The sequence below is a fragment of the Dicentrarchus labrax genome, unplaced genomic scaffold (genome assembly GCF_905237075.1).
Source record: "Dicentrarchus labrax unplaced genomic scaffold, dlabrax2021, whole genome shotgun sequence".
NCBI classification, from domain to species: domain Eukaryota; kingdom Metazoa; phylum Chordata; class Actinopteri; family Moronidae; genus Dicentrarchus; species Dicentrarchus labrax.
Genome location: NW_026136708.1, coordinates 7,624,280 through 7,638,142, shown reverse-complemented (window position 1 = coordinate 7,638,142; position 13,863 = coordinate 7,624,280). Strand labels below are relative to the sequence as shown.

At 42.8% G+C, this 13,863-nt stretch overlaps 2 protein-coding genes across 13 annotated transcripts; one reads left to right on the top strand and one right to left on the bottom strand.

Moving 5' to 3' along the window:
* The first annotated feature begins 1,336 nt into the window (after window positions 1-1,336).
* On the top strand, window positions 1,337-7,516 carry trmt6 (tRNA methyltransferase 6 non-catalytic subunit). Its single transcript, XM_051409300.1, has 12 exons — window positions 1,337-1,644; window positions 1,840-1,970; window positions 2,089-2,198; window positions 2,707-2,798; window positions 2,902-2,985; window positions 3,087-3,211; window positions 3,336-3,506; window positions 3,714-3,871; window positions 4,034-4,119; window positions 4,902-5,004; window positions 5,336-5,422; window positions 6,607-7,516. Exons 1-12 carry the CDS (start codon window positions 1,538-1,540, stop codon window positions 6,766-6,768), a joined length of 1,416 nt encoding a protein of 471 aa, XP_051265260.1. The 5' UTR covers window positions 1,337-1,537; the 3' UTR covers window positions 6,769-7,516.
* Window positions 7,306-12,625, bottom strand: chgb (chromogranin B). 12 transcript variants are annotated; one of them, XM_051409292.1, is made up of 9 exons: window positions 12,459-12,625; window positions 12,245-12,291; window positions 12,047-12,137; window positions 10,722-11,636; window positions 10,458-10,589; window positions 9,629-10,202; window positions 9,305-9,404; window positions 8,838-8,948; window positions 7,306-7,739 (listed from the first exon to the last, which is right to left on the bottom strand). In XM_051409292.1, the coding sequence occupies exons 1-9, from the start codon at window positions 12,502-12,504 to the stop codon at window positions 7,659-7,661; spliced, it is 2,097 nt and encodes a 698-aa protein (XP_051265252.1). In that variant the 5' UTR covers window positions 12,505-12,625; the 3' UTR covers window positions 7,306-7,658. The 12 variants fall into 12 exon arrangements, with proteins under 12 accessions (XP_051265252.1, XP_051265257.1, XP_051265256.1 ...); XM_051409297.1 differs by having other exon boundaries at window positions 10,854-11,636; XM_051409296.1 differs by having other exon boundaries at window positions 9,629-10,300; window positions 10,556-10,589; window positions 10,854-11,636.
* Between the last annotated feature and the right edge of the window lie 1,238 nt (window positions 12,626-13,863).

Genomic DNA, 13,863 nt, shown 5'->3' with positions numbered 1-13,863 from the left:
CCTGTTTCACATTTATTCATTTGCTGAAACACAAACAGAACTGAGTTTTTACATCAGCAGTTAAAGCGATTTGTTGTTCCATTAAACAGAATTCATGGTATTTTTTTTCTATTTGTGTTAATGTGACAATGAAATGTCATACTTGCATTTACAGCCATATGAACACTGTTAACTTTAAAATTCAGATGATGAAGATGTCTTGAATTTGTGAAGGATATAAACTACGTGACTTACAACTAGCTTTCAGACACAGTGAACACTTTCACTTTCTACTCCATATCAGCTCCAATTGTGCTGCTTTAATGACTGATTTTTTTATCCACTAAGATGGCTGGCCCTCTGTCTTCTTAATGTAAGGACATCTGTTCCATATTGGGAGCACACATCCATTAATTACATAAAGTACTAACTGCCCTGTGCTGAACAGGTGCCACGCTGTTTGAAACATTTTCACCCACAGTCACCATTTTTACATAATGCTAATACTAGAATAATGCTGAGTTGAATATAACTTGGTTTGGACTGAAGTCAGTTCTCACTGTCTGCTGGAGTTGGCACACTGTTTAAAAGCAGTTATAAAACACCAGATTGTGGCTCCCTGGTGGGAAATGAAATGCACCCACCTAGGTTGGGCATAGTCACACACCCGCCATCTTTGCACTCTGTGTTGAAATGAAAATCAAGTCAGTATGACATTTTAACTGGCCAGATAATGATATTTAAATATACAGTAATACACAACCCTATATGAAGAATATGTGGAATGTTTCATCCCCTGATATTTTATATGCAAACATGCTGAGATATTGTCTAGAATGAAACCTAGAATGGGAATACTTTACATTTCCCCACTGAGACTGGACAGTGAAGGGTGCTGTGTGGTCCTGTCCCCCTTATAATCTCAAATAAAGTCACTTGGGAAGTTTCAGAGATATACCTTTTTCAATTTGTATTTTAAAAAAAGGGACTTTTTCACCATGATGAAATCATGACATGGCAAACCTTATGTCCAAACACCCTCACTATATGTGTAGCCTCTTCTAACACTGCTGCCACATGCACACATTACCATCAACTAACACTTTACATCTCAAAAGAGTCCTTTTATAAGCACTCAGTAAACAAACATATCTTTAACCACCAATGACTATAGTCGGTGCTTTTTTTCTTTAACTCAATTCCTCACCCTCTCGCAGGGTTAGTTCCCGTTTATCGATGATTCTGAAATCTACATTTTTACCCAAACATCGCACTTCACTTCTATTGGCTGGCACGCTTAGCGGTGCACATCCAGCCAATCAGAGCCGACTACGTTGAAGCGGGGCACCATCGACAGTCTGCGATCGTTTAGTCGCCCTGAGAAGCTAGGCAAACGAAAGCTAACACGTGGGAATAGCAATTTGCCGTGTTTTGCTTTTACTTCAGGGCGGTAAAGTGCCTTTTTTTAACCGTGCCTTGTCAACAGAGAACCCGTACAGTTATCTGACGGTGATAGTTAGCTGTCAGCTGACTGCTGAGCTGGTTTATCTGCCTTATTATGGCGGACAACGGGGACGATGAGTCTCAGTACAGAATTAAAGGAGGTGACTACGTTGTGTTGAAACGAGGAGAAATCTTCAAAGCTGTGCAAATTCAACCTAAGAAGTAAGTCGAAAACACATCTTAACTAACCAAACAAAAGCCTCAATATGCCCCTCACATTTATTATGATTTAATGAGCGGCACAAACTAGCTAGCTTAACCATCACAGATCATTCACATCATGTACAAATACTAATGAGACTTCTACAAAGGCTGCCAGTGCGTATGGTAACATCTGTGTGTCTGGTCTACTTACAGGAAGGTGATTTTCGAGAAGCAGTGGTTCTTCCTGGATAATGCTGTGGGACACTTGTACAGTACCACTTTTGAGATTGGGTCTGGAGGGGTCCTGCAGCTGAGGAAGCTCAGGGACGCAGAGAGCTCCACCGGTGTGTAACCTGCTGTTCAGTTCAACACAACCAGTCCCATTTATGTTGGAGCCATACAACTGACTTCTCTGTGACTTTTGTTTTCCTTTGGAGTAATCTCTTTATATGTTCTTCCCAGATGCAAAGGAGGCGGGTACAGACAACAGGAATATTGTAGATGATGGAAAATCACAGAAACTGACCAGGGATGACATCGAGATGCTCAAAGAGCAAGGTCTGAAGGGTCAGGTACAGCAGAAATCTTCATTTAATACATAACACTCAATGACACTGGCAATTTCCTGTTTACCGAACATGAATAGATTCTACTGGCAAGTATTGTCTGTGTTGGTAAAGCTTTAATCGTCTGTGCCATAGATTGTTTGTCAAGAATCTATCAAAAACACACAAATGAGACACACTTTTGCACTGGAGGCATGTTGCTTTATTACGATGGAAATGAGCACTGTAGTTTTAATTGAGTCAGTCCACTTACGTGGTCTCCTGGTGCCATTAATACTCACTAGTGCACAAAATGTGTTATATGTAGTTAAATATTAGCGATTGTCATCTTAAATAGGAACCGGTGGGCTTGGGGCTGAGTGCCACAGGCAGGGAGGGAAGTCGAAAAGTATTGAGCGATGGGCCATATGCGTTGTTGGTTTTGTCTTGTCATGGGAACCTTATCTTTTAAATTGTCGGACAAAATGCTGAAGTATAAGAGAGAGCAGTGACAGTCTGTGAATGTGCTCCACAGGAAATCATTCAGCAGCTTATAGATAACAGCTCAACATTCAGAGATAAGACTGGATTTTCCCAGGATAAGTACATCAAGAAGAAAAAGAAGAAGTGAGTCACTTTTGATGATGCACCCACAATCTCTTTCTGATTACAAATAATGTAGTGTGCTGTAATTAGTGTTATCTGTTGTTCCCATTTTGTGCTTTCCCAGGTATGAAAATACTGTGACCATTCTAAAACCGTCCTGTCGCATCCTGGCTATGATGTACCAAGGCCGGGAACCGGGGAAGATCCGGTGAGTCAGCACATGGATTTAGCAGTATGTGTGAAAGTTATGTTTTTATAGAGTGGAAAGAGATGAATGTACGATGTGTGTGTGTGTTTTGTGGGATACAGCCACCTGCGGTACGACACACTTGCCCAGATGTTGACCCTGGCAAACATCCACGCTGGCAGTAAAGTTTTGGTGTTTGACACTTGTGCTGGCCTCGTGCTGGGAGCCGTCATGGAAAGAATGGGGGGTACGTCAGTCCTGTGAACTTTTCTCTGGTGTTTGTCTGTTTTTAGCTTGATCTATACAAAAAGCGCTATTTTTGCTGCCCTTTGTGTAATTGTCCTCTCTTTTCTCTTTTCCTCTCCATCCAGGCTATGGCTCAGTAATCCAAATGTACCCAAGAGGTGAGCCTGTTCGGGCGGGTGTGGAGAGTTTTGGCTTCCCTGCACATTTTCGTGATACGCTGCATGGGTTTCCCATCTGCCATGTCAATGCTCTGCTGGCAGGCACTCTGGACACCACTGCCAAAGATCCCAGTGCTGGTAGAGCTTTTTTTTTTCTAAATAAATCTCTCCGAAATGTTTATAGCTTTGTTGTTTTTAGATGATACGGAGTAGCTACAACTTAGTGTTTCCTGTCTACAACTTCACAAATGCTGAGATTTGCATGTGTTCCTCTGATGGCCGTTTATGACAGGAGTCTGTTCTGTGACCTTCCTCTGATATAAATTATCTCCTTCACCATTACAGATTCAAAGCAGTCCAATACGGCTGCAGAGGGGAAGCAAAACCAGCCTGAGGCAGAACGGCAGGGCAGTCCAGAGGAACAGAGCATGGAGACGAGCAGCTGCACTGATGGTAGCCATGAACAGGAGAAAGATGAACAGGAGAAACGCAAAGAAGCCAGAGTATGCCCACTATTTACTAACCCCATTAAGGGCATTCCTAAATCCAATTGTTTTACTGTCGTGCCTTTATATTTGTAAGTAACAGGAACAAGCCTGTATTTGAAATATCAAAATTGGATCTGAAAGAGAGTGAAAGTCCTGACTTCATGTTTTTTTTTTCAGGCTCAGGAAAAAAAGGTGAAGCAGGAGGAGAAACGGAAGAAACTGGCAGCCGCTGCTGCCCTGCTGGAAGGCAGGAATGCCGACGGGTTGGTGTCAGATTTTGCCTTTGCTTTCACATTTCTGTTTCTCTTCCTGCACCGCTCTTCCCTTTTCAGCATCAGCCTCTCTCTCTCTCTCTTTCTTCTCTCTCTCTCTCTCTCTCTCTCTCTCTCTCTCTCTCTCTCTCTCTCTCTATTTCATATCCACCTCGGCTTTATCAGTTCTGGGTTGCACCATGTCGTAAACAACAATAATGAAAATAGATCTCCCGGCATAAAAAAAAACTGATTAATGATTAAAGTATTGTTAAGTATGTCCATAAAAGGCATGATAAATCCTTGGCCTTCCTCTGAGCTCACGCACAATGATTAGCACACGGCGTCCTTACAAGGTGAACAAAGTGATTGCTTTGCAGTTTCCTGTCATTTATAATGAAGAGCTTGCTTCACAGCTTTTTTTATGATTGATGGAGGAAGTGTTGTGAGGGTTACATCCGAGCCAGAAGTACCAGTATTGATCTGGTTAACTTATTGACTTTCCTCTTACTCTTCTCTACATCATAGCAGCTATATCACAAACAGTACCTCAGAGCACAATTTTCCGGACTGTCCTAAATCAGCCTCTTTTACTGATTTTCATCCAGCTATATAACATATGAAATGAAGGTCTACAATAGGTACTAAATCCTTAAGCCTTCCAGTCATAACTCACACACAGCACTGACGGGCTAAATTACGACAACGCCAACCTACACATTCCCAATAACAGTGTGTGCTTTACAGTGTTTTGGACAAGTGTGCTTGATCATCCCTTTGTTTCCCTCATGCAGGTTGGTTATAGCCAGTCAGTATCAGCCGTGTCCAGTCCTCATGGGGCTGCTCAAATTCCTCTCCCCCTCCAGGCCTTTTGTAGTCTACTCCCAGCACAAAGAGGTAAGGTCACCACGAACTGTGTTTTTCACTAGAGCCACAACAACACTGTTGATGCCCCACAGTGAATGAGGATTATTAGTTATCTGGGAAAGATCTATTGGCTGCCACTGGACAGGTTTTATTGCTTGGAGTCCCAGTGAGAAATGTCCTCTTTACATTACTGCAGTGGACATCCCCTGTCACAGCCAAGAAGTTACAATGCATATCACGTCCCAGCACTTATTCCCTCTGTTGTGCTTATGTTGCTAAAAAAGATTACTGCGTGTGTGTTGACTCTGCAGTCCTCCTCCTAATGCTCCCTTTTCTTCTCTTCCCCCCTCAATGTCTGAAGCCTCTTATCGAGTGCTACACAAAACTCAAGGAACATGGCGGCACGGTCGGCGTCAGGCTCACAGACACCTGGCTCAGGCATTACCAGGTAGGATTTAAACTCTGAATCATGTTTTGAGTAATCTAGGTAATTAATTGCCTCATTGAAAATCAATTGTCAATGGGCAGTTAGCTGCTTTAATCAATATTTTTACATCCACAATGAATCAAATGACTGTGTGTAATGTTTAAAGGCGTCGCGACTAGTGATTAACCTACAGAGAATTAATGCCCAACTCTGCAGTTCCACGGTTTTAGCTTTCAGCTCATTGTTTTGGTTTTGCGGTCAACAACTTTGCTCTCTTGACCCACTCTATTCTCGTCAGCGTTGTTTTCAGATGTATCAGGCAGCTTATTTCAGCAAATAAATGCTCTAAAATCGCACTCGACACTACCTGCTCAGTACCATACGGCAGACAGACACAGTTAGAGGCTAGCTGATGGACATGATGGAGCATTTATCAGCTAAAGAGCCAGATATCTTTGTCAGGAGTTTGGTGGACCTAAATTTGTAAATTTGTGTGACATCTACACAAACCCGGCTCCATATAAATGTGGGTTCATGCTCTCTGAATTTTGTTGCGCTGGATCAAAAGATCAATCAATGTTGGTTTAATGCTACGTAAGTAATAGCATCAATCGCATACTTCATTTGAGTCAAATCAAATAACTAAAATTTCACAGAAAGCCTTTTTTAATAAGCAATTAATCTGTAATTTTTTTTAAATACATTTTTTGGTCTATGTAACGTCATTTATTTCCATTGTTTTAATATTCACAATTTGCAGTGGTATAAAACATAGATAAGCAGCACATTATCACATTTTAGAGGTTGGAATCAATCAATGTTTGGCATTTTTGCTTGCCTTAAACCATTAAATTGATAAATTGTCTGTCAATCCACTAATTTCAACCCAAGTAAATCCTTCATTTACTGCTAGAAGAACTAAGTATCGATTTGGTTTTGGTTGAGCAGTGTTGGAGACACGGCACATTTAGCAGCATCAATTCTTGCTGACAACATACTGCCCCATATCCATTATTACAGGCTCCCACCATTTGCTCTCACTGTCCATTATTTCTTTTTCTTGTTTAGACCTTTGTTTTCAGCCAGTTGCTGCATGGTGTTTGCATACTTAAAGAGATCTTCCCCTCAGGACCAAAGTGTTATTTCCCCCAGCCCTTCCTGTAGAATTAATGTCTCATGACTGTATTTCTGCATCGTATCCCTAGGTGTTGCCTAACAGGACACATCCTCTGCCACTGATGAGTGGGGGCGGAGGCTACCTCCTCTCAGGAACAACAGTTGCCACGGACCGCTCTAAACCTGCAGGCTCCCAGCAAGCTGAGGAACCAGCACCAAAGAGACTGAAAGTGACAGACACGGAAGGATAAACAAATTCAGAAGCATCAAATCCTTTAAGGGCACATTACCAGTGGCTTATAGGGATTTTCCTCCAGCATCGGCATCTCTTTCTGCTGAACTGATTTGACACATCTGGAATAAGGGAGACAGGGTGTCTGGTTTGCATTCATCAGAACACTTTCTCCCGTCTTGTGTGTTCAGATCAGTGCAGATGAACGTGTAATGCTGAGGAGTAAACTGTAAGCCAGTTTAGGCTGTATGAGCTCAGTGTATGTGTTGCGTAAGGAACTGCTTTGTGTGTTGAGAGTTCGAGACAGATTTTGTCTTATGCCTCGAGACCAGGTGTAGATCTTTTTTCCAGTTAATGCTCTCCAGCTTCTAGGTTATAACTTTGTTTTATTTTGTTATCTCTGCAGGAAGTGCCATTTGTTATATGATCTAGTTGCTAATGCAGCTCCACTCTGGGTTATATCTGTATACTGCACAGAATTAAAAAGCAGTACTAAAAAAAAAAACTTGTGTGAACACTTTTTTTTTTTTTTCATCAAGAAGAAATTTGAGAGATATTTGTTTGGTCCCAGAATAACTCCTTTTATTGAGTGCAGAGTGAACAAATTCTTCAGAACACTATTATTTGAATAATTTCAGACGAGATTTCTCAGATATATATTATTTTCATAGTTTCTCTTATCATATACATATAACATTAAACCATTCCCATGCTGATTAAACATCAAAATATCACAAATACCATAATAAACAAGTTGATAAAATGTTTTTGGCAAGGCTCAAGGGTTTTTATGTGTTAATTTTTTGTCTTTTTCAACACTGTAACCACACTAAACTGGCAGACATACAGTAAGACAGGAGTTTTTTTTTTTATCCACTGGTAGTGAAATCAAATGATGTCCATCCTGCTTTAAGCACTGTTGTCATGCAACTTGGCAGCAATTTTCTGCAACTCCATGTCCATCGCTGCTAGGTTTTCCAGCTCTTTCTCCTGAAAAACACAGAATATTTGTACATCAGCAACTGAATACCATCAGGTTATATTATGACATCTGAACAGTCGTGGTTTTTTTGGCATGCATGGAATAGAAATTGGTACATTATCATAAATTGGGCTAATTTTTCCATGCCTGTTCCAAACTTTGCATAATATGCTGAATTGGTCATTTGGGTTAAGCATTCCCTTTTTATCATTTTGAGCTGTGGTGCCTCAGAACTTATAAACAACTACGCCTCCTCCCTGATTTGTTCTTCTGTTCAAAGTATGTTACAAGATAGGGAGCTCTCCACAGGCCGTTGCTCTCTATTCAATGGGTATATTATGACTTTGATTGCTCTGTGAGGCTATAATTATGAGGTACTTGGTGTGATTACTGCAGCAGTCATAAAAAGCTGATGTGGAAAGTGCAAATATAGATAAAAGGGCACAAACAAACAGAGAAGTGCTGAAAAGACATGTAGTGAAGAACATTTGAGAAAGCTAATAAAAAATTTTTAAAAATGTTCTATGTGTTCCAGAGTTGAGGAACGAGTCACTGCCTATAATTTTACTGGTTCCATTTTGTCTTCATGTATTTGGGACATGATCACGAGGGACAGTTCTTGATGTGCATTTGCACAGATGCATATTCACTGATGCTCTGTGGTTCTGAAGGCTAAATCCTGACATTTCCATGTAGATTAGAGATTTCCATAATGAGCAAGACTGCTTCCACCCCAGTGAAACAGTGAAATGGAGGTACTTGATGTGCTTCATGGCTTTACTGGGTCAGCTGAATATATGGCTGGGGAGGGGGGGTGGCTTTCATAAGCATGAAACTTGCAAATGCATGCATTCTCAGTCATCCTTCAGGGAAGATTCTAACTAGTTTTTAAGATTTGCTTGCATTTTTATTAAAAATTTTTGCCTGAATTCCGGTTGCTACACGGTACTGTCCATCAGTACAGATATACAGAGAGTAAATTTCAGTACATGCTGTGCAGACTTCAGTGGTCTAGTTAGAGGTTTATCAAAGCGAACAAGAGCAAATGCATCCGCGCTTCAGTAACAAAGGTCATTTTTTTTTGCAATAAGTGGAAGCAGTTTTACCTCCTGCGCGTTAAGTGCTCTCTGGTGTGTGCTCCTCTTTGCCTCATCTTGATTAGAGTGGTTGGCCAGCTGGTTTATCTTATACTTCAGCAATTTAGCCAGTTCCTCCATCTGAAAACAGGCAGAACCAGATTATGTCTTAACTTTGCTAGGTCAAAATAATAATCTGGTGATCAAAATTTAACTGGTTAATGATTTAAATTTAATGGTTAATGATAACCAAATGGATGAAGAAGTATTGAGTTTGACATTGAGAAAATTGATAAGGGTAGGGTCAATAAAATAAAATATTACTTATACATGTGCTAAAAAATTTATTAGACTGAGAGAATTAGCCAAGGACATATTTCTACAGGACAAATTTCCTCAATCTGCACATTTAGGTTGAGTTTTAAAGTCTCTCAACCAAAGCTACAAACAATTTGCAACTATATAATTGCTGTTTCATATATACACATAATACCTACCTTGTCTGAGGTTGCAGCGTGCTCATCTGAACTTCTTTTAAACCATGCAGGATGGTAGTAGCCTCTGAAAATCCAGGGATTACGCTTCTCTGCCAAATATCTGAAACACAGCCCCAATTAGATGCTGTTCTACCAGTAGTTTTTATGTCAACACATGCACACTGCTTAAGGCTTTTTTCATATCTTGGGCAAAATTTTGTTTGGATCCCTGTTGATTGGAGACATGTATTATTGAACCGTGCAGTGTTTTGTGCTCCGGGGTGCAGAATACAAACAAACAATTAAAGAGTAGAAGTTGTTAGATATGATGAAAGATAGAAGTACCTCAGAGCATTGTCCTTGTCCTTTGCCGCCTCCTCATATTCCTCTGAATCACTCCTCTGTTCTTCCTCTTCTTCCGATGAGCCTCCGCCACGCTTGTGGAGTTTCTTTTTATGGTGGTATCTATGTGTTGGTTTCCATATGCGCTTTTCTATTTCTTCCTCTTCTTTTCCATTTCTTTTGTCCAAGCCCCAGGACTCTTGGCTGCGTTCTTCGTCCGGCTCTTCTCTCTCTTCCTCTGAGAGCTCCTCATCACGTTTCTGTCTCCTCTGGTGGTACCTGCCGGCCCTCCACTCTCTCTTATCTCTTCCAGTATCAAAGTCCCAGTACTCTTGGCTGCGTTCTTCATCGGGCTCTTCTCTCTCTTCCTCTGAGAGCTCCTCATCACGTTTCTGTCTCCTCTGGTGGTACCTCCCGGCCCTCCAGTCTCTCTTATCTCTTCCGGTATCAAAGTCCCAGTACTCTTGGCTACGTTCTTCATCGGGCTCTTCCCTGGCTTCCTCTGAGAGCTCTTCATCACGTTTGTGTCTCCTCTGGTGGTACCTTCCAGCCCTCCAGTCCCTTTTGTCTCTCTCTCCTTCGAGACCCCAAGATTCCTGGCTGCGTTCTTCATCAGGCTCCCCCCTGGCTTCTTCTGCGAGCTCTTCATCACGTTTGTGTCTCCTCTGGTGGTACCTTCCAGCCCTCCAGTCCTCTTGTCTTTTCACCTTCAAGCCCCAAGATTCCTGTCGTTCTTCATCAGGCTCTTCCCTGGCTTCTTCTGCAAGCTCTTCATCACGTTTGTGTCCTCTGGTGGTACCTTCCAGCCCTCAGTCCCTCTTGTCTTTCTCACCTTCAAGACCCCAAGATTCCTGGCTGCGTTCTTCATCAGGCTCTTCCCTGGCTTCTTCTGCAAGCTCTTCATCACGTTTGTGTCTCCTCTGGTGGTACCTTCCAGCCCTCCAGTCCCTCTTGTCTTTCTCACCTTCAAGACCCCAAGATTCCTGGCTGCGTTCTTCATCAGGCTCTTCCCTGGCTTCTTCTGCGAGCTCTTCATCACGTTTGTGTCTCCTCTGGTGGTACCTTCCAGCCCTCCAGTCCCTCTTGTCTTTCTCACCTTCGAGACCCCAAGATTCCTGGCTGCGTTCTTCATCAGGCTCTTCCCTGGCTTCTTCTGCGAGCTCTTCATCACGTTTGTGTCTCCTCTGGTGGTACCTTCCAGCCCTCCAGTCCCTCTTGTCTTTCTCACCTTCGAGACCCCAAGATTCCTGGCTGCGTTCTTCATCAGGCTCTTCCCTGGCTTCTTCTGCGAGCTCTTCATCACGTTTGTGTCTCCTCTGGTGGTACCTTCCAGCCCTCCAGTCCCTCTTTTCTCTCTCATCGTCAAGACCCCAAGATTCCTGGCTGCGACTGCTATCTTCATCTTCCTCCTCACCACGTTTGTGGAGCTTTTTCTTGTGGTGGTAGCGATGTGTGGGCTTCCATATGCGCTTGTATCTCTCCCCCTCATCCTCGTTCCCATGCCTTTTGTCTACATCCCAGTACTCTTGGCTACGTTCTTCCTCTGGCTCCTCCCTCTCTTCTCCTAAAGGTTCCTCATCTCGTTTGTGTTTTCTTTGGTGGTATCTTCCAGGCCTCCAGTTCCTCTTCTCTCTGTCTTCGCCTTCTTCTTCTTCTTCTGATCTCTTCTCCTCTAAACCCCAACTCTCCTGACTGCGTTCGTTGTCTTCTTCTCCTCCTCGTTTGTTTTTCCGTTGGTGGTATCTTCCAGGCCTCCAGCTGCTCCTCTTCTCCCGCTCTTCTTCCTCCTCATTCTCATGTCTCTTCTCCTTCTCGTCACCCAGACTCCAGGATTCTTGGCTGCGCTCGTCTTCTGGGATTTCTCTTTTTTCCTCCACGGATTTCAGGAGAGCCTCGATGTCTTTCACATCTGCTCCCTTTGCCTCAGGCACTTCAGGATGACCTTTGACCACCTCTCCATGAGTTGCTATACCCTCCGCACTCTTCTTGTCCAGTGGGGCATGTTTGACCCCTATGACAGAACAAAAGAAAGATCAAAAGAGGTGTAAAGAATCCATTTAATATCGCTCTCAGCGACAGGTTATGATGGATTTCTTATTGGACTTAAGCCAAATAAATCCCATTGTGTAGTTGATGACGGCCAACCTTTTTGATATTTAGGTTTGATTAAAAGCTTCTGTACTGAACTGTACTGGAGGATAAAGATTAATATTTTTGGTTGCTTGTCTCGTCTGTGGAAAAGTGGCATGACAACTCAACAATTTTAATAGCTCTATTTATGTCCCCAGTTAGTTGCCAAGATAGTCTTAATCAAACCTGACCTGACAGTTCAAGAGTGCTGCATCAACAATGTCCTTAATGCTTTAAATATGCCTGCTTACTATCCCCACGCACACTGGAGAGTCTGCCTGTGGTACAAACCTGCTTGGAGGATATCTTTGCATTCCTGATCCAGCTGAGAGTCCGGTTTGGAGAGAGCTTTGGACAGGACTTCAACCAAGCATCGTGTAACCTGCAATAAACAAATAACCTAAATACGTATCTCTTTGCTGCTTTTTTTGGCTTAATTTTCTGACAGTTTTTTAAACTTCACAATCAAATTGCATTCGAAAAGCATACCACATCTTCTCTCTGTCCTTCTTTTCCAACTGGAAGCGCTAGATTTTCTGCATTAGAAGAAAAAGTATCATATTAAAATGAGTGAAATGTGGCATTGCACGAAGAATCGCATGTATTAAAGTGAGAGTCGTCAGTGTCTCTGTCCATGGTCCTGAGCTGCGCTCTCTAACTTAAAGCACTCTGCAAGAAGAAAACCCACCACTCTTCCACCTACCTGTCAACAAAGCCGCAACCGCAACAACAACAAAAATAAGCCTCATCTTGGCGAGGAGACGGTATATCCAAGAAAATGTGGGGGGGAAAGCAACAACTCCCGTCCTCTCCGTTATCGGCAGGAGAGAGCTGCGCTGACTGGGCGCCTGCTGCTCTGAAGAACGGAGCAGAGGAGCGCCTCAAATAAAGAGAGGAGTGGGCTGGAGGAGCGTGGGAGGAGGGCTTTAGGCTCTGTTAATGTCATGACTCATTAGACCTGCAATCAGAGTGATGTGAGTGAAATTTGATGCATGCACAATGTCGACATTTGGTGGAAAGTGAATTAGCAATCTAGTTAGTGTCACAGGTCATTTGGGTGATCGCTTAAACAGATTTTAGAGTCCATTCATGGTTGCGTTTTAATGCCAGGAGATGCCTGAGGAGAAGCAGGTAGGGGGGTGGACACAACATCACGAAGAGTCGTGCACTCTTATGCAATTTGGTACTTATAGCCCTGCAACACTTCTTTGTCAAGATGTATTTAGTTTTCTCTCTTTTATGTCAGAGAGAAGTTGGTTCAGCTGTTTATGCTGCTGACTACCTGGAAGGCAGCCTTAGTTTGAATCATCCCTAACACGGGTTTATCCTACTATTTCATGTCAACATGGCTGCTGTGAAAAAGATCTATTAACGGCTTATTATCTTAGAATTCTGAGATTACTTTTTTTCGTTTTCTGAATTAATGAGGTACCTCCAGCAGGCTCTCGATGCCCTCTCTCAGCCCCCCTGAGCCTAACCCAAATCCTAAAACCAGTCTCCAGTATGTTTCAGTGGGCCCATATAGGGCTCTGAGTCCCCTGACCTTCAGCAAACTAGACAGAGGGAAAGAAGAAGGTTGGCGTGTTCTGTGCCCACGGCCTAGTGTCTGTTCTTGGTTTTGCTTTTGTGTCCACACACACGCAGGAATGCTGGAAGTCACAGTTGGAGGTGTGCCTGGATGCTAAAGATGTGACCCACACCAGTTTATCATAGTTTATCTTTATACATATTTATCTGTCACTGCTAACAGAAATTCCAGTCTACAGTCTACACTTTACTGATAAACCACAGAATATAAGAGTAACTTGAGCCCACATCCAAGTGCCTGTTCTTTGCTGTCCTCCCGTGACACCCCAGCCATGGGCATGGACCACACCAACCTCCCTCTTTGGGATAAAGGCGAGGGGACACAGAGCCTGGGCCCACTGGAGTTTGCTGAAGGCTGTCTCAGTGCTGGAGAACCAGCGTTAGGTGCTTTGGGTTAGGCTCAGGAGGGGCTCAGAGCTGCACCTGGGCATGGAGTGCATGCTCGAGGTTTCATGAAAACGTATCTCAGAATTATGAGATAATACGTTTTTTATTCAGAAAAACAGTAGAATATTTTTTTC

What these genes read in the sequence shown, in the direction of transcription:
- trmt6 (XM_051409300.1), top strand. Translation starts at nt 1,538, where the DNA reads ATGGCGGACAACGGGGACGATGAGTCTCAGTACAGAATTAAAGGAGGT. An exon ending in CGTCATGGAAAGAATGGGGG is followed by an intron (nt 3,212 to 3,335) that starts GTACGTCAGTCC and finishes CTCTCCATCCAG; the next exon opens with GCTATGGCTCAGTAATCCAA. An exon ending in TGCCAAAGATCCCAGTGCTG is followed by an intron (nt 3,507 to 3,713) that starts GTAGAGCTTTTT and finishes TCACCATTACAG; the next exon opens with ATTCAAAGCAGTCCAATACG.
- chgb (XM_051409288.1), bottom strand. Translation starts at nt 12,504, where the DNA reads ATGAGGCTTATTTTTGTTGTTGTTGCGGTTGCGGCTTTGTTGACAG. An exon ending in GGTTGCGGCTTTGTTGACAG is followed by an intron (nt 12,292 to 12,458) that starts GTAGGTGGAAGA and finishes CTTCTAATGCAG; the next exon opens with AAAATCTAGCGCTTCCAGTT. An exon ending in GAGCACTTAACGCGCAGGAG is followed by an intron (nt 7,740 to 8,837) that starts GTAAAACTGCTT and finishes TGTGTTTTTCAG; the next exon opens with GAGAAAGAGCTGGAAAACCT.